Source organism: Microcaecilia unicolor, chromosome 2 (assembly GCF_901765095.1).
Source record: "Microcaecilia unicolor chromosome 2, aMicUni1.1, whole genome shotgun sequence".
Classification (NCBI taxonomy): Eukaryota; Metazoa; Chordata; class Amphibia; order Gymnophiona; family Siphonopidae; genus Microcaecilia; species Microcaecilia unicolor.
Window position 1 is genome coordinate 632,810,073 of NC_044032.1, and position 20,483 is coordinate 632,830,555.

A 20,483-nucleotide genomic window follows, 5' to 3' on the forward strand; every position below is an offset into this window, starting at 1 on the left:
TCTGGAGTAATCTGAAACTGTACGCCACACCGTTTCATTGCTTCTTTAGTTTTCTTTGGCAAGCATTTCAAGTCGCTTCGCTCTATCATGTGAGGTATTACAAGTTCATGACAAAGGTCCTTCAAGAATAAGCGTCTCCTGTCCTTCCTCTGTGCATGAAATTCAGGATGAGTTTCTGTATAAATAATGAATGAATTTAGGGCTGCTACATCAAGCATATTTGAAAATAGTACTACAGGCCATCGTTTTGTTTGCCTCTTACACTAATATTCTCCCACCATCTCATCCATTTTATCTACACCTCCTTTTGTTGCATTGTAATGCAGGATGATTTCTGGTTTCAATTTTTGGTTATTGCTGTCAACACTGCAATCGTGATGCATGGTACTGAGTAAAATTACAGATTTCTCCTTCTTTGCCTTGTAAGATACCAAAGTCGCTTTGTTATTGAATCCAAAGACACTCTCATAAAGTGCTCGCTGACGATTGTGTTTGAGTGCTGCTGGAATTTCTCGTCTGTTTTGCTTTATAGTACCAACAAGTGTAATAGCTTTTGCAAGCAGAAAATTGCCTAGTTCAACATTGGTGAAATAATTGTCCATGGTGATGTTTCTACCTGAATTGAATATTGGAACAGCAAGAGTTTTGACTATTTCAGACCCCAGATCCTTCTGTACTGGTGCACCAACCTCTTTGCCACAGTAGATTACGCCATTTATGCCATAATAATTTGCAGAATCACACATCCAGAAGATTTTTATACCGTACTTGGCTGGCTTGCTGGGCATGTATTGTATGAATTTGCAGCGTCCTCTGAACGGTACAAGTTGCTCATCTACAGTAACATTAGTACTAGGATTGTAAAGTTTTGTGCAATTTTTGATAAATATGTTCCAGATATAACTGATAGGGGCTAATTTGTCTGTTTCAAACCTCGCTGCACGAGTTCGCTTATCATCAAAGCGAATGATCCTTCTAATTTCCTCATATCTGCCCACTGACATTGTCCGCCTTATAGTGTGGATCAGAAAGTGGGTCCAGAAATAATTCTCGTATTGGGACATCATACGATTTTTGACTCCCTGCCAGCAGGAAAAGTCCAATATATGCATAAAGTTCCTCTTTTGAGATATTTTTCCAGGACTTATTTTTTGCTGAAGCGATACATCTTCCTTCTAGGTTTGAACATAATAGGACCTCTTCTGCAATATTGTCAGAAAAATAAGTACAGAATACATCTTTAGGGGTAAAGTAACTGGGACTTCCCACAGCTCCTTGAGCCTGTCTCACAATATTGTGTATTGGAGTACGTCCGACTAATGTAGGATTACTGTCCCAAAAAACATTCGTTTTGGATGTTCTACTTATCACTTCTTGAGGATCCACTAGATTCACTTCTTCATCATCAGAAGAATCACTGGATGAGGATGTTTGATTAGCTGGTGGCAGATATTCTTCATCAGACAAAGATAGTTCACTTTCATCATCGCTTTGAAACATAATCGCTTCAATCTCTTGGTCAGTCAGACACTTGGAGGAAGACTGTGCCATTGCTGACTAGATGTTAGAAAATGAAACAGATTTCCTCTCAACAGCTTATCTTATCATAGGTCCTTCAGCAATTAGCTCACAGTGTATACTGTCCTCAGTGTTCAGAGGACCTGAGGTGATGTCATGGCCTTATCACTCCCTCCAAAAATCACATGACATCCTCACATGTTATTATCCACACCCTGGCCCCTCCACCAGCATTACTGAGTACAAATAAAGTAACTTGAGACACAAACACTTCTGAGAACATGATAAAAACAGCGGGGGCCTAAAAGGCCCCCAATTCGTACAGATGTAGTTTTCACCAAACAAGCATTGTTACACCATAATGCCTATGAAAAAAAATTATATGAACAACTGGATATTATCAACAATGACATACTTGAGGAATACCTTGAGTTTCAAAATTCTAACTAAAGTAATTTTGCAGATAATAGCAAAAATGTAAGCATGGGGGCCTAAAAGGCCCCCAATATGCGTTCTAGGGTTAAAGCGGAATACAAAAATTAATTGTACCATTAAAACAATCAAGAAAAAGGAATGCCAATCAAATATAAATGAAAACAGGATAGGAGAGTAAACATAACTTCAAACCAGCCGTGTGCAAACCGGCTAAGTTAGGGGAGGTCTGAGGATGGAGTTTGGGCAGAGCTGCTGTTTAGCCAGCGAGCTGCGGCATTCAGGAGCCATTTTACAAAGGTGCGTAAGGGCCTACGCGCGTCCAGGCGGTAAATTCCAAGTTTGCCACTTGCCCAAAACACCCTGTAGAAAATAATTTTCTATTTTCTACTGTGGGGGCATCCCCGGCGGTAATCGGCAGTTGGCGCACGCTGGATGGTTATCACAGAAGTAACGCGTGATCCCTTTCTGCTAAGTCAGTGGGTGGCGTTAAGGGCTCAGGCTGTTAATAGATGTGCACCGGTTCTAATTTTGCCGCACGTCCATTTCCCAGCCCCCTAAAAAAAACCCCTTTTTTTCCAGTTGCGGTGGAGAAATTGTCCGGCACACATCCAATGCACGCGCCCATACTGCCGTAGTCCATGTTTTGGCACGCTTTTCTAAAGGGCCCCTCAATGCGCTAACTGGCTTAGCAAGTCGATTAAGTTAGGATAATAACAAGGCTGTCCTGACTTTATGTATCGAGTTAACCCAAGGTTATTTTATGTGATACAACCATTAACGCGGAGTACAAAAATTAATATTAATAAAATTTAATATTAATTAATTAATATTAATACGTACATAAGTACATAAGTAATGCCACACTGGGAAAAGACCAAAGGTCCATCGAGCCCAGCATCCTGTCCACGACAGCGGCCAATCCAGGCCAAGGGCACCTGGCGAACTTCCCAAACGTACAAACATTCTATACATGCTATTCCTGGATTTTTCCCAAGTCCATTTAGTAGTGGTTTATGGACTTGTCCTTTAGGAAACCGTCTAACCCCTTTTTAAACTCTGCTAAGCTAACCGCCTTCACCACGTTCTCTAGTAATAAAATTTACACCAGAACTACACAAAATGTAACCCTTTATTTTCTGATTGTTCAAACTAATCTACCACAGTTGAAGTGTAATATTCCTGATTATTCAAGCTAATTTATCACGATTGAAGTTTAATCCCATACCTTCTATTTCTTCTTACGAAAATGAACTTTCTTCACCTGTATTCTGTCACCTCCATCTTAACTATGTATTTCTCTTTTCCGGAACTGGTGATTACCAATATGGAACAATGTAAGCCACATTGAGCCTGCAAATAGGTGGGAAAATGTGGGATACAAACGCTACAAATAAATAAATAAATATTCAGTGCTGGAGGCCTGACGTGTCCCAGATTGAATATCTGGGGTTAATTTACCCACCGCTAGGAGCGGCTTACAAGCCAATTTTCCACTGAAGGCTGAATATCGAGACTAAAACTTTTTTACTATAGGCGGAGAATAAAGAAATCTATTTTTGAATAAGGTCCACAGTTTATTGTCTTGAACTTATAGCAAGACTCTTGAATGGGATCCTCAAACATTGTCAGATTAATACTCGGCCAGTGTTTCCTTAAAGGCTGACCGTGCTGGGCCAGATCTGGGCACTGTCACTGAGTATCCAGGCCATCGGCGGACCTGAAAGTTACGCGGATACTGTCCGATAGTCAATGCTGGTGCCCACATACTTAATTGGGAAAGGTAGAAATGCAGTCCTGTTTGCCTGGAATGTTGGGTATTATTAGGAAAGGAATGGAAAACAAAAATAAGGTCGTTATAATGCCTTTGTATCACACCATGGTGCGACCGCACCACGAATATTGTGCTCAATTCTGGTCGCTGCATCTCAAAAAAGATATAGTGGAATTAGAAGAGGTGCAGAGAAGGGCGACGAAAATGATAAAGGGGATGGGGCGACTTCCCTATGAGGAAAGGCCGAAGCGGCTAGGGCTCTTCAGCTTGGAGAAAAGACGGCTAAGGGGAGATATGATAGAGGTCTATCAAATAATGAGTGGAGTGGAACGGGTAGGTGTGAATCGTTTGTTTACTCTTTCCAAAAATACTAGGACTAGGGGCATGCAATGAAGCTACAAAGTAGTAAATTTAAAACGAATCGGAGAAAATATGTCTTCATAATGTGTAATTAAACTCTAGAATTCGTTGTCAGAGAATGTAGTAACAGCAGTTAGCTTAGCGGGGTTTAAAAAAGGTTTGGCTAGCTTCCTAAAAGAAAAGTCCATAGACCGTTATTAAAATGACTTGGGTAAAATCCACTACTTATTTCTAGGATAAGCAGCATAAAATGTACTGTTTTGGGATCTTGCCAGGTACTTGTGACCTGGATTGGCCACTGTTGGAAACAGGATGCTGGGCTTGATGGACCTTTGGTCTGTCCCAGTAAGGCAATACTTATATACTTATATATGTTGAATATTGCCAGTGCCCACATTCTTTCCGGGTCCACCCCAGCCGACCCTAGGACAGTGTGGATTGTGCTGGTGCGGTTAGGGTCAATATTCTGCAGCACTGCTCGGTTAAGCTGTGCTGAAAATCTACAGCCGGCCCCTTCAGCTTGATTTAACCAAGCAGGGGCCCCCTCTGCCTAGTGAAATCATTTTGAGTGTCTAGCCCTGTGTTAACGTTTTTGAATGAGAAGTGTTTTATTTTTGTTTTTCATTTTTTTTTCCCTTCTTCTCTTTTTCAGCTGCAGTAATGGTGCTGAATAGTCTGAGTGTCAGTTGGAGTGCCCGAATCCAGATTTTTCTAACCTTTTGCAAGCTTGCAGCAATTTTGATAATTATAGTCCCTGGAGTTATGCAGATAATTAAAGGTATGTACTATGAACTGAAAAGCACTTATCTACCTTATCCCCTGAAATCCTCTGCTAGTGTAAACAGAAAAAGGTCTCCTAATTAGAGCCTGCTTGTTTTATCTAGACTTCCCGTGCTTTACTACGTTTTTATCCAGTAACTCCCGGATTCTATACATGGTGCCGAGATTTTGGCAGTGAAAGTTGGGCATGGATGAAAGATGAGCCATTGACTAGCAATTAATCAATGGTAAACATTAATTGGCATAATTGGAATTTGTACAAGCATCTGCCTGCGAGCTGTACTCTAACCCCAGCCTCCTAATACTCTAGCGCGCAACTCAAAATAGGATATGGGCAGGGGGAAGGGTAGGAGTGTTCCAAAATGTTGACTGCCGAGTTATAGAACAGCCGGCACCCCGACATAATAGACCATACAAAAAAAAACCCCAACAAAACAGACTAAAACCAAAACAGACCATGAGAACCCCCCCCCCCCCCCCAAAAAAAAAAAAAACCCACAACAAAACAACCCAAGACAAAATAGACTTTTAATCAAGCTGGATTATGTTTTCAAGCAGATTTATGATTCTCACTAGATACTAAGTGTCGATAGTGAAGTCAAGCCGTATGTGCCAGGACTTTCAAGTGACAAGCCCTGGACTTTCTCAGTAATTTATCCTTGAAATTCATACCATTGAAAAATAAATCTATTTCAACAAGCCCTTTTGTCAGAAGTCTATTTTGTCTGGAACTTTCATGTCGGGAACTTTTTTGTCTGGTTTCTTTTGTCTGGTTTCTTCTGACCAGCTGCCAGAACAGCCCTATTTCCGTGTACAAATGCCAGAAGTTGGACGCTGGCATTTACACCGTTCTATACAGGGAGCTCAACTTGGAGTGCTGATTACAGGAAAGCGCTCAGCGCTGATTTTTTTTTCTTTCTGCTGACAATTTTTCTGCACCATTTATAGAACGCTCGTGTAAGCGCACAATGAGAGAATAGTCTTAGTGATCAGAGGTAGCTCCACATAGGTGTGCACCAGTATTATAAGGACACTGTTTCAAACAGAGATAGGTGGGGGGAAATGTATGATCAGAGTACAGCGGAGACTCATATTGGCTGATATTTAACTGGTGGCAGACAGCGGTTTTTTTTTGTGCAGTGCCAGCGCAAAAACCAGAAATTCAATGCCAGGCCCTGTGTGCGGGCTTCGGCATTGAATTTCTGGCTTTTAAAAGCCAGCTAGCGCATTCCCAGTTAAGTCAATATTCAGACATAACCAGCCATGGGCTAGTAACATAGTAGGTGATGGCAGAAAAAGACCTGTACGGTCCATCCAGTCTGCCCAACGAGATAAACTCATATGTGCTACTTTATATGTATACCTGACCTTGATTTGTATCTGCCATTTTCAGGGCACAGACTGTAGAAGTCTGCCCAGCACTAGCCCCGCCTCCCAACCACTAACCCCGCCTCCCAAAAACCGGAGCTGCCACCCAATCTCTGCTAAGCTTCTGAGGATCCATTCCTTCTGAACAGGATTCCTTTATGTTTATCCCACGCATTTTTGAATTCCGTTACCGTTTTCATCTCCACCACCTCTAACGGGAGGGCATTCCAAGTATCCACCACTCTCTCCGTGAAAAAATAGTTCCTGACATTTTTCTTGAGTCTGCCCCCCGTCAATCTCATTTCTTGTCCTCTAGTAAAGATAGACAGCTGTTTATGCACTGAACATGGCAGGTTAGCTCTGAGTATTGTGAGCTAACAGGACTCCACCTCTGAAATGCCCTCAAATCCCCGGATTCTATATAGCACGCCTAGAGTTACATGTGGTTCTGCGCGTAAATCTAGGCATATTCTATAAATATGTGCATAGATTAATTGTTTTAACAAGCAATGAAGCGTTGTTAACAGCTCTTAACAAGCAATTAAACTCTGAAATTCGTTGCCAGGGAATGTGGTAAAGGCGGTTAGCTTAGCGGAGTTTTAAAAAAAGGTTTGGATGGCTTCCTAAAGGAAAAGTCCATAGACCGTTATTAAATGGACTTGGGGAAAATCCATTATTTCTGGGATAAGCAGTATAAAATGTTTTGTACATTTTTGGTATCTTGCCGGGTATTTGTGACCTGGATTGGCCACTGTTGGAAACAGGATGCTGGGCTCGATGGACCTTTGGTCTTTCCCAGTATGGCAATTACTTATGTACTAATAACGAGCACTAATTTTGCAAAAATTAAAATTTATGCCAGTACATTGCTAAGCCTATTCTGTAATGTACTGTGCCTAAATTCTCACGTGCACAGGCAAAAAGGGGCATGGTTAGGGGAGTGGAAATGGGCATTCTGAAATCTACACACTTTGTTGTAAACCAAGGGCCTGTGCACATAAATACAAATATGTCAAAGAATTCTCATGTCTAAACACATAAAAGATTATAGCACATATATGCATGTGTTTAAAAAAATAAAAATTAAACGAGAGTGATCAATTAATGGCAGATTCAGAAAATTGACGAAAGAAATTAATAAATGGCAGACTAAAAAATTGATAATGAGTGTGGTAACACTGACCTTAATGCCGAATGCTTTTGAGAACTATTTGATGACGGCATATCCTCAACAATTTCACCTCTTAACCAGACCTCCCATTGTTGAGGATTTGCCTTCATCAAATAGTTCTCAAAAGCATTCGGCATTAAGGTCAGTGTTACCACACTCATTATCAATTTTTTAGTCTGCCATTTATTAATTTCTTTCGTCAATTTTCTGAATCTGCCATTAATTGATCACTTTCGTTTAATTTTTATTTTTTCAAACACATGCATATATGTGCTATAATCTTTTATGTGTTTAGACATGAGAATTCTTTGACATATTTGTATTTATTCATGTGCAAATTGTATTTATATAAGCACACCATTTTATGCGTTTAAATATTTATTCATTGTTTGACCCCCCTTTTTTAAATATATGAGAGGATTCATTTAATTTTTAATGTGTATAAATTCACCTTTGAATGCATTTGGTTATCCATGTTTAATGTATCCAATCCACACTGCTTTCTTACTTTGTGTAGATATGAGAATTCATTTACATATTGTTATTTATTTATATGTACATCATTTTTATACAAGCACACCATTTTTTGTCTTTACATATTTTTAAATATGGAAGGTTTTATTTTATTTTTTGATGAATTTAAATGTTTTATTTCTTAAAATTTAATCATCCGTTTAAATTCATATTCATTCTTAAATGCATCTAATTTGTTATTATACATACTTTTTTATATAATAACATTTAAAATTATAAAATTAATTTTAAATATTTAAACGTATATATATATATATGTTTTATATTGTTTTTATAATTTATGTATTCAAAATTTGATTATAGACTCCTGATGCAGGCCTAACGGCCGAAACACGACGTTGTGTCGAGTCTTTATACCTCAATAAACATCTTTATTATTATATATCCTTTCAGTCTTTGGAATCCTTGGTCGCCCTCCCACTTTTATTTCATTTCTTGTTGTCCGTGGGGCGTCTAGAGTTCTCCGCCTTCTGGCGGATATTTTTTCTCTGGTCTTTATCTGCTGTCATTTACTATATTACTATGTTACTGTGATTGTTGGTTCAATAATGTTTTGATAATGAATGTGACTGTTGGGCAGACTGATTTACTATGTTACCACGTTACTATTTTCTTTGGTTATATCCCGTTAAGCATAAGTTACTTGGAGGTACTGAAAACGTATTTCTGTGTTGCAGGAGAAACTTATCACTTCAAAGATGCGTTTGTTGGGAAGGATGTCAGTGTTATGGGATTACCTCTTGCGTTCTATTCTGGAATGTACGCCTATGCTGGCTGGTAAGTCCAAAGAGCTGTAACTGCTGCGTGGATAGTTTTAAAATGATGATATCAATGCTATCGGCACTCTTTACATCATGTCTTCTATGCTTAAAACAAGCGAGGAGCTGCCTTAGACCAGGGGGTGGGCAAAGTTGGTCCTCAAGGGCCGCAACCCAATTGGGGTTTCAGGATGTCCTCAGTGAATGTGTATGAGATGTATTTGCATGCACTACCTCCATTGTATGCAACCAGATCTCACGCATATGCATTGAGGAAATCCTGAAAACCCAACTGGGTTGCAGCCCTCAAGGACCGAGGTTGTCCACCCCTGCCTTAGACCTTTTTTAAACCATTCATCACATATGTTAACGTGCATTTTTGATTTGCCTGTCCTATTCTCTTAAGTCCTGTGTAATCATAATCTGAAATTTTTTGTAGCACAATTTGGTCACATGACTAATTGATTTTTAAATGGTGTTGGTTTTGCCTCAGTCTACCCACATTAGCAATGTATGGAGTTTTTTTTTTCTTTTAAATTTAAATTTGTCTACCCGCAGCCCCCACTGCAAATGAAGTTCCAACTTGTTCAGTCATAGTGGCCCCACATTCCCTATGAGGAAAGGCTGAAGCATCTAGGGCTCTTCAGCTTGGAGAAAAGACAGCTGAGGGGAGATATGATAGAGGTCTATAAAATAATGAGTGGAGTGGAACGGGTAGACGTGAATCACTTGTTTACTCTTTCCAAAAATACTAGGACTAGGGGGCATGCGATGAAGCTACAAAGTAGTAAATTTAATACGAACTGGAGAAAATGTTTCTTCACTCAACGTGTAATTAAACTCTGGAATTCGTTGCCAGAGAATGTGGTAAAGGAGGTTTTTTTTTTTTTGTTATATTTGTACCCCGCACTTTCCCACTCATGGCAGGCTCAATGTGGCTTACATGGGGCAATGGAAGGTTAAGTGACTTGCCCAGAGTCACAAGGAGCTGCCTGTGCCTGAAGTGGGAATCAAACTCAGTTCCTCAGGACCAAAGTCCACCACCCGAACCACTAGGCCACTCCTCCACTGTTGCTACTATTTGAGATTCTACATGGAATGTTGCTATTTATTCCAACATTCCATGTAGAAGTCTAGAAGTCGACCCTTGCAGATCACCAATGTGGCCGTGCAGGCTTCTACATGGAATGTTGCTAGTGGAATAGAATCTCCAATAGTAGCAACATTCCATGTAGAATATCCAATAGTATCTATTTTATTTTTGTTACATTTGTACCCTGCGCTTTCCCACTCATGGCAGGCTCAATGCGGCTTACATGGGGCAATGGAGGGTTAAGTGACTTGCCCAGAGTCACAAGGAGCTGCCTGTGCCTGAAGTGGGAATCAAAACTCAGTTCCTCAGGACCAAAGTCCACCACCCTAACCACTAGGTCACTCCTCCACTGTTGCTACTATTGGAGATTCTACATGGAATGTTGCTATTCCACTAGCAACATTCCATGTAGAAGTCGGCCCTTGCAGATCACCAATGTGGCCGCGCAGGCTTCTGCTTCTGTGAGTCTGACGTCCTGCACGTACGTGCAGGACGTCAGACTCACAGAAACAGAAGCATACGCAGCCTTCTACATGGAATGTTGCTAGTGGAATAGAATCTCCAATAGTAGCAACATTCCATGTAGAATCTCCAATAGTATCTATTTTATTTTTGTTACATTTGTACCCTGCGCTTTCCCACTCATGGCAGGCTCAATGTGGCTTACATGGGGCAATGGAGGGTTAAGTGACTTGCCCAGAGTCACAAGGAGCTGCCTGTGCCTGAAGTGGGAATCGAACTCAGTTCCTCAGTTCCCCAGGACCAAAGTCCACCACCCCAACCACTAGGCAGCAGGGTTTAAAAAGGGTCTGGACGGCTTCCTAACGGAAAAGTCCATAGACCATTATTAAATGGACGGAGCAAATCCACTATTTCTGGGATAAGCAGTATAAAATGTTTTGTACGTTTTGGGGATCTTGCCAGGTATTTGTGACCTGGATTGTCCACTGTTGGAAACAGGATGCTGGGCTTGATGGACCTTTGCTCTGTCCCAGTGTGGCAATACGTATGTACTTATGTAAGCAGGGGCTCTCAGATCCTAGTCACTTGTTTACTACTTTTGTCAGGTGCAGGTAAATTGAAAGCAGTATCCGAAGCTACAGAATGAACGATGGGTTTTCAAGGTTCTCATTCTTACCAATCTCTTGGTCTCTAGTTACCACTTCTTGACCCACGAAACGCCCATTTCCATGCCCCTAAACATGCCCCTTTTTGCATGCACCCGTTAGAATTTAGGCAGAGTACATTACAGAATACGCTTAGCAATGCACAGGCATAAATTCTAATTTTTGCCAATTACTGCTCATATTACGCGACCCCCCGGCAAGCGCACAACTATGGAACGCATTGCCAAAAGCAATAAAAACTACGCTCGACCACCTAAACTTTCAGAAAGCATTAAAGACAGACCTGTTCAGAAGAGCATACCCCACCGATCCAACATAAAAATGCCTGTTCACCTGCGACACGATGCAACCAAAGACCGTAACGAACATTACCTGACTCTTCTTACCCCTTTTCCTCTAAAGTTCCCTCAACTGTACCTACCATACATGTACCTCATGCTACTACAATATTACGTTGTATTCATTCATACCATGTATTTGACCAGACCGTAATCGGTAACGCCGTTAACGGTTATATGTAAGCCACATTGAGCCTGCAAAAGGTGGGAAAATGTGAGATACAAATGCAACAAATAATAATAATATTGTCTGTTAAGAGCTGTTAATAATGCTTAACAACTTGTTAAAACATTTCATCTACACGCATAGTTATAGAATACGCCTACATTGACGTGCTGAGCTGCGCATAACGCTAGGTGTGCTATATAGAATCCAGGGGTAACTGTGCCCAGAGTGCTGCACAGTAATGAAACTTTTAATGCAGGATCTGCATAATTAGGTGCTAGGCAAGACCCCCAGTAAATGCTGCCTTAAACTTGCAAGCTGCTGCAGATATATTTGCTGCATTAAGACATGGTAATTGCAAATTTTAATGCACTTCAGTAAAAGAACCCCTTAACCCCTTCACTGGCTTCCTATCCATTTGCGCATACAGTTCAAACTCCTCTTATTGACCTATAAGTGCATTCACTCTGCAGCTCCTCAGTACCTCTCCACTCTCATCTCTCCCTACATTCCTCCCCAGGAGCTCCCTTCACTGGATAAATCTCTTATCTGCATCCTTCTCCTCCACTGCTAACTCCGGACTCCGTTCCTTTTATCTTGCTGCACCATATGCCTGGAATAGACTTCCTGAGCCGGTACGTCAAGCTCCATCTCTGGCCGTCTTTAAATCTAAGCTAAAAGCCCACCTTTTTGATGCTGCTTTTAACTCCTAACCCTTATTCACTTGTTCAGAACCCTTATTTTATCACCCTCACTTTAATATTCCCTTATCTCTTGTTTGTCCTAATTAGATTGTAAGCTCTGTCGAGCAGGGACTGTCTCTTCATGTTCAAGTGTACAGCGCTGCGTACGTCTAGTAGCGCTTTAGAAATGATAAGTAGTGGTAAGTAGTAGTAATAGTAATGTAACAATAGACCAAAATATGACAAGACAGGGCTACAATTTAGCAATATATTAAACCTGCCTCCAAATCTCTGCCTGTGGATATTTCTTTCCTGGCCTGGGTTTGTTTTTGCTGAGTTTATAATGGACTTGGCACCTTAAAGCTGGCAGCAAGGCACAGTGGCTATTAAAAGTAACTTTCTATGAAAGGTTGGTACAGTTTTTGACTCTGACAAACATTGGCTATTTTGAAGGTTTATTTATTTATTGACTACAGTTAAGATCATTTAAGCGAAGATTAAATACAGGGTCTGAGCTATGAGCCATGACCAGTCCCTTCTTGGCCAGCTGACTGAAATTAAAAACCTGTACAAAATGGAGTGTTAACCCCCTGAGACCTGACCTTACTGAGGAGATAAAAATTGTTATGACTAGCCAAAGAGAGGATTAAATCTTCCATTAAAAATCTACCACTGATACATGATATTCATTTATTCTTTGGAAGAGAATGAATTGGACAAACAGCTGGGATGGATATTTGCCAGTTTGTCAAACCTCTGACACAACACATTTTCTGTCAGGTTTACTTTTAATGCATGTAAAGGCTATTATATATTTTTTTTAAGTGTTAATTCATCATACCGTGTGAGCAATACATACAGGCTGACTCTGCTTTGTGAAAAAAGGTATCTAACTGCCGAGTAGAGTGACCAGTCCATATCATCAAGGGACAGGCTAAATCAAGCCCGATTTCAGCTCAGTGCATGATTGGAGTTTTCTCATGGAATGTTAGAACTACATCTCCCTACATGCTTCGGGGCAGAACTTGCTCCCTTTTATATGGAACCAAATGAATTGTTTTCTGGAGCCAAATTAGAAATTCTATATAGCAAACCTAGAGATCCACGCCGAACATCTAGCCCAGTAGCCTGTTTTTCAAACAGTGGCCAAGCCATGTCACAAGTACCTGGCAGAAACCCAAATCGTGGCAACATTCCATATAGAACCCCAAAGAATAGCAAGATTCTGGAATCCTAGAGAGTGACAAGATTCCATGCAGAATCTCAAAGAGTAGCAACATTCCACGTAGAACCCCAATGAATAGCAAGATTCTGGAATCCTAGAGAGCGACAAGATTCCATGCAGAATCTCAAAGAGTAGCAACATTCCATGTAGAACCCCAAAGAATAGCAAGATTCTGGAATCCTAGAGAGTGACAAGATTCCATGCAGAATCTCAGAGTAGCAACATTCTATACTACAAATCCCAGGGCAAACAGTTGCTTCCCATGTCTGTCTCAATAGCAAACTATGGACTTTTCCTCCAGGAATTTGTCCAAATATTTTTAAACCCAGGTACACTAACCGCTGTTACCACATCCTTAGGCAGAGTTCCACAGCTTAAATATTCGTTGACTGAAAAAATATTTCCTCTTATTTGTTTTAAAAGTATTCCATCTAACTTCCTCGAGTGACTCCTAGTCTTTGTATTTTTGGAACGAGTAAAAAAATCGATTTACTTCTTTTCATTCTACACCACTCAGGATTTTGTAGACCTCAATCATATCTCCCCTCTGCCGTCTGTTTCCAAGCTAAAGAGCCCTAACCTATAACCTATAACAATGCATGTAAGTTAACACAGTTAGCAAGCTAATGACCACTGATGACAGCACTTAACGAGCAGTAATGAGCACTAATTGGCACTGATTACAATTTATGTGCACAACTCACTAAGCGTATTCTGTATCAAAGTGCGACGAACTTCTAGTGCACACAATCAAAAAGGGGTGTGGTTTTGAGCAGGGAAATGAGCGTTTCATTGGCGTTCCAAAATTTAGATGCATAGATCTAGAATATGGCCCAATGTGTCTAAATCTACGCGTCGAGATTTACGCCACATTTTTGTTGGTGTAAATGGATGTGCGTAGATTTAGATGCTGAGATATCAACTAAGCTTATTTTCTAATCAGTGGCTAAATCTAGGCGCCGATTATAGAATACACTTAGTTGGCACTGATTTCAGCTTCGATTTGTTTAGGCGCCATACGTAGAATCTCCCCCGCTGCGGCCTAGAGACAGTCAAGCCTGACGCCATTCTTTCAAATTTTTGCTCAATCTCGTTAGGATTAGAATGCAATTCCGTCTGATACTGTACTTCTGTTCATTAAAAGAGAAGAAAATAACCAGACTCGTATTTGGAAAGGCGAAATATGAAAGTGCCAAACCCCTCAGAGAAAAATTACACTGGCTACCATTAAATGATCGAATTACATTCAAAATCTGTACCCTGGTCCACAAAATTATTCATGGTGAGGCCCCGACATATATGTTTGACCTCGTCGATTTACCAGTAAGGAATACAAAAAGTTTGTCACGTACTTCCTTGAATCTCCATTATCCCAATTGCAGAGGGCTTAAATTTAAATCAATATATGCGTCTAGTTTCTCCTACATTTGTACGCAACGTTGGAATGCCATAAAAACAACACACGATCTGGCAGCCTTCCGGAAACTATTAAAGACTAACCTGTTCAGAGAGACTTATCAAAAGGACCCTTCTTAAAAAAAAGGACATCAGAACTCTACTAGAATTAGTTAACATTGAATTATTCTTATTTTGGTTACTTTATCACATTGTCATAATTGAACGCTTTTCACTACCCTTGATTTCAGCACCTGAAATGTATTGCTTACCGATTTTATTCTAATTTACTGTGTACTCTTTATACTCTGATTGGAACATTCTTCTGTATTTCTTATTGCGGAAATGGCGATCGCCACTACGGTATTTGTGAGCCACATTAAGCCTGTGAAGAGGTGGGAAAATGTGGGATATAAATGCAGAAAATCAATAAATAAATAAACAAACAAACCAGCCAAAATTTGCTGATGTGATTTAGCTTTGCTGAAGAGCTCACCGTCCACTTCTCCTGAAATTTCATTATCACCTACTGCTGTCAGTGTTGGACATGAAAATCTGGGTCCCCATAGCAACTCATTAGCATATGGTAATTAGTCACGTTTATCAGAGAAAATATTTGTTGCTTTGTGGTCCTGTGCTTGTCCTAATTCGTGCTGTTCGTTTTACTTACCAATTAGGTGAAGGCAATTGATGCTAAATTTTGCACACCGGGTGGCCAGCACACCTGTTAAGGTGCTAATCAGCGGAAGTGAGGGTGTAGAATGAAGTGAAGGGGTGGCTTGTATGCCTGCAACAGAGTAGAGCAAAAAACAGCATTTGGTTTAGCTGGATAGCAGAATACAATATTTTTTTTAATACATATTCAAGAACATGGAAAGGTCTACTGATAGAATTCTTCATAACTGGAAGAGCTGCAGGTGCTGTTAATACTACTACTAATTTCTATAGTTCTTCTAGATGTACGTAGCGCTGTTCACATTATTCGCAGGTACATTCTCTGTCCCTAGAGGGCTCACAATCTTAAATTTTTGTACCTGGGGCAATGGAGGGTTAAGGGGTCCTGTTTCAAAGGCGAGCTAAAAAAAATGGCTTTCAGTAGTGTAGGCGTGGGTTTGGGGCGTGCACCGATCCATTTTTTAGCGCGCCTGTAAAAGGCTTTTAAAAAAATTTTTTGTCAGAAATGGACGTGCAGCAAAATGAAAATTGCCGCGCATCCATTTTGGGTCTGAGACCTTACCGCCAGCCATTAGGTAAAGACTCGCAAGGTAACTGGGCGATAGTGACCTACACACGCCAACTGCCACTTGGCACACGTCTGTTATGTGTGCCCGAAATTAAAAAATATTTTTCTCACACGCGCCAAAAATGAAATTACCGCAAGAGCGTGCGGTAGTCGGGCGGTAACTCCATTTTGGTGCGCATTGGGCACACGTAGACGCTTATGCGGCTTAGTGAAAGGACCCCAAAGTGACTTACCCAAGGGGCTGTGGTGGGAATCACACCCCGGTTTCCAGGATCAAAGCCCACTGCACTAGCCATTAGGCCACTCCTTCCTCCATTTGGTATGAACAGAGCCTCTTTGGAAGTCCTTTAGTTGTGAGGCAGACCTGACTGGAAGAGACGAATGTCAAATGTCAAGGGGTCCTTCTAGTAAGGTGTGCTGAAAAATGGCTTGCGGTAGTGATTTGATTTGCTTACTTTATTTATTTTTTGTCTATTAGATTGTAAGCTCTTTGAGCAGGGACTGTCTTTCTTCTATGTTTGTGCAGCGCTGCGTATGCCTTGTAGCGCTATAGAAATGCTAAATAGTAGTAGTAGTAGTGTAGACGCGTGTCTTGGGCACGAAGAATCATTTTTCAATGCAAGCGCAAAAAAAAAAATGCCTTCTTTTTATTTTTGCCGAAAATGGACGTGCGGCAAAATGAAAATTGCCGAGCGTCCATTTTGGGTCTGAGACCTTACTGCCAGCCGTTGACCTAGTAGTAAAGTCTCACACGGTAACCGGGCGGTAATGAGCTACATGCGCCAAATGCCACTTGACGCACGTAGCTGACGCTCGCCAGAAAATAAAAAATCTTTTTCAGGCACGCGTAGCGGATGCGCGCCAAAAATGAAATTACCGGAAGGGCCACGTGGTAGCTGTGCGGGAACTCCATTTTGGCACGCGTAGACGCTTATGCGGCTCAGTAAAAGGGACCCTGAGTGTCTCAAATGACTGTGCTATGGACATTTGACCGGGCAAAATCAGCTGCAGCAAGAAAAAGGAACCCACATGCTGGTGCTCATTTTTCCTTGGGTGCAAAACTCCATTTAGTCATAAATAGCGTTACCATATGTCCGGATTTACCCGGACATGTCCTCTTTTTGAGGACATGTCCGGGCAACCGGGCGGGTTTTGCCAATCTGCCTGTTTGTCCGGATTTCTGGACAAACGGGCAGATTGCTAGCCTCCCCTCCCATTACTTACTACTGTAGAACTCCTGAAATTCACCAAAGAGGGGTTGCTACACTACTGCCCTGGTGGTCTAGTGACCTCTTCCGCCTTTGGGACAGGAAAGAGCCTCCTCTTTCCTGCCCGGAGCGCTGCTCTGCATGCATCCTTCCTGTTGCTGATCTCGGCGCCGATTCAAAATGGCCGCCAAGAGTTGACGTGACCTCACCAGACTTCAACTCTCAGCTGTCATTTTGAATCGGCACTGAGATCAGGAACAGGAAGGATGCATGCAGAGCAGCGCTACGGGCAGGAAAGAGGGGGCTCTTTCCTGCCCCGAAGAGGTCACTAGACCACCAGGGCAGTAGTAAGGTAAGGGGAGGGGGGGGGTGTCGGGGAGGGGGAGTGACGGGGTGTGTGACAGGGGGTGACAGGGGGCGGAGCGAGGGTGTGAAAGGGGGCGGGCTGGGGTGTGAAAGGGGGCGTGGTGGGTGTGTGGTGGGGGCAGGGCATGTGTCCTTCTTTTGGGGGGACAAAATATGGTAACCCTAGTCATAAATATTTCAATAAATTTATTTTGTAATGGGGGAAGAATGGAGAAGATGCCTTGTTTTAAAGGAGAGGAAAGATGAAGCCCTCATTTAGGGACTGTGCCCTGTTATTCACTTATGCTAAGACAAATTTTCTGTCAGGTTATTTTTTTTTCATCCGTGGTATGAGTTTAGAGTACGCAGAGCATTCCATAATGTGTACACTTTTCAGTGCATTTAGGGCAGTTGTTTTCAGGGGCATAGTTTTGCACAATAAGAAAATGATGGGCCCGACATTCAGACTGCGGGAGGTAGCCGGGCTGCCTCCTGCCGTCAGTGGTGAATTCAGATATTCAATGCCGGGCCTTTTCCACTGACCGGCACCGAATATCCAGGTGTTTTATGGTGGGTTTCAACGTAACCAGCCAAGCTGATATTCAGCACTGACTGGTTAAATTGAAACCGTAGTGGAGGAGTGGCCTAGTGGTTAGAGCACCAGTCTCGCAATCCAGAAGTGGCTGGTTCAAGTCCCGCTGCTGCTCCTTGTGATCTTGGGCAAGTCACTTAACCCTCCATTGCCTCAGGTACAAACTTAGATTGTGAGCCCTCCTGGGACAGAGAAATATCCAGAGCACCTGAATGTAACTCACCTTGAGCTACTACTGAAAAGGGTGTGAGCAAAATCTAAATAAATGGAATGTTGCTACTCTTTGAGATTCTGCATGGAATCTTGTTACTCTTTACAATTCCAGAATCTTGCTATTCTTTGGGGTTCTACATAGAATGCAGTGGAGTGGAGGAGTGGCCTAGTTATTAGAGCACCGGTCTTGCAATCCAGAGGTGGCTGGTTCAAATCCCACTGCTGCTCCTTGTGATCTGGGGCAAGTCACTTAACCCTCCATTGCCTGAGGTACAAACTTAGATTGTGAGCCCTCCTGGGACAGAGAACTATCCAGAGTACCTGAATGTAACTCACCTTGAGCTGCTACTGAAAAAGGTGTGAGCAAAATCTAAATAAATAAATAAAACTGGGAAAGGATAGACCTGTTATTTCAGTGGCGAATTTGGCCACCAAACTTAGCCAGAGATGTACTGAATATTAGCAGATAGCCAATTATATTACACAATGTAACTGGCTAAGTGCTAATTGGCAATATTCATCAGGAAATAACTGGCGATCTTCTGCTGAATATTGCCAGACCGGCCAGGAGCTGTTCCTGGCTGATTAAATGGTTTAAAATATCAGGCAGAAAGCATTCACATGTGTAGGTGGCAGCATCCCATCATGTATATACTTGTAAGTGCATTTAGGACAGTTGTTTTCAGGGGCTTAGTTTTGGACAATCAGGAAATAATGTATATAGATTGTACTCTTAACTCTATGAGACCCATTTAAGTGAAGAACAGGTCTATAAGATGATGATAAAATCTAGACAAAATACTCCAGTGAAGCCACAGTAGTCAGAGTTAAGAACTGCAGTATCCTTCCGATCAGCAAATTAGAGCCAAGGCACGGGAGTGAGACAGCTGTTAATAAAACATGTACATCGTAAGAGATACTACCGTGGAAAACATCCAAGTCAATGATGGCCTTCGGGTTGACTACTCTGGCTCGCCTTCCTGCTAAGAAAAAAGCGACACCGGAATCAAACTCGTTTGAAGTTAGCGATAAATAATTGAAATCGTGTGGGAATGCTGTAAGCGCGGTGCAGAAAGGTTAGCTTGGAACACACGTCCTTTATAGTCTGACTCAGCAGGATGGTGAGAGAGAAATGGAGACAGATGTATCAGCCAGCACAGGAAAAGAGACTGAAGAGGGAAACTGCGGTGAGGTCAGTCAGAGTAACGGCAAGACGAAAATATGATTCCTCATAGAAAAGAGGAGAGGTGAGAGATGAAAAGGAATGCAGAGATGAGAACAGTGACAGCTTTGGAAGACGAGCAAGAAAATGTAATCATAGGCAAGGAACGTCTGAAGCTGAGGAAAGTATTTTCATCCCAGACGATGGTTGGGGGATAACGACTAGGGACTTGCAGTTTTACTCTGTATGACAGGAAAAAAAGAATTCCAGTTTTTTTTTTTTAAATTGTGTTATACATAAATGGCTCTCACATCCTCCCTGTCTCCTCAGCTCGTAACCTTGGAGTCATCTTTGATTCCTCTCTCTCCTTTTCTGCGCTTATTCAACAGATCGCCAAAACCTGTCGTTTCTTTATCTACAATATTAGCAAAATTCGTCCCTTCCTTTCCGAATACGCTGCTAGACCCCTTATCCACACCCTTGTCGCCTCTCGCTTGGACTATTGCAATTTACTTCTCACTGGTCTTCCGCTCAGCCATCTCTCTCCTCTCCAATCTGTCCAAAATTCTGCGGCACGACTTATTTTCCGCCAGAATCGTTATACCCACACTAGCCCGCTCCTCAAGTCACTTCACTGGCTCCCTGTCCGCTTCCGCATACAGTTCAAACTTCTCTTACTGACCTTTAAATGCATCCACTCTGCAGCCCCCCATTACCTCTCCACTCTCATCTCTCCCTACATTCCTCCCCGTAATCTCCGCTCGCTGGACAAATCTCTCTTATCGTCCCCCTTCTCCTCCACTGCTAACTCCAGGCTTCGCTCCTTTTCTCTCACGGCACCTTATGCCTGGAATAGACTTCCTGGACCTATACGTCTAGCTCCATCTTTACCTGTTTTCAAATCTATGCTGAAAACCCACCTTTTCACTGCTGCTTTTTAGCTCCCATTACTTCCCTCACCCGTAACTGTCTTGTCTGTCTGTATTATTTAGATTGTA

At 41.8% G+C, this 20,483-nt stretch overlaps 1 protein-coding gene across 1 annotated transcript in view; it reads left to right on the forward strand.

The window, feature by feature from the left end:
- The window catches only part of SLC7A11 (solute carrier family 7 member 11), a 205,363-nt gene that overhangs the window by 73,927 nt on the left and 110,953 nt on the right, over positions 1 to 20,483 (forward strand). The window contains exons 4-5 of the mRNA XM_030191730.1: positions 4,737 to 4,862; positions 8,615 to 8,714. Coding sequence (XP_030047590.1) covers positions 4,737 to 4,862; positions 8,615 to 8,714 — 226 coding nt within the window. The remainder of the gene's footprint in view (positions 1 to 4,736; positions 4,863 to 8,614; positions 8,715 to 20,483) is intronic.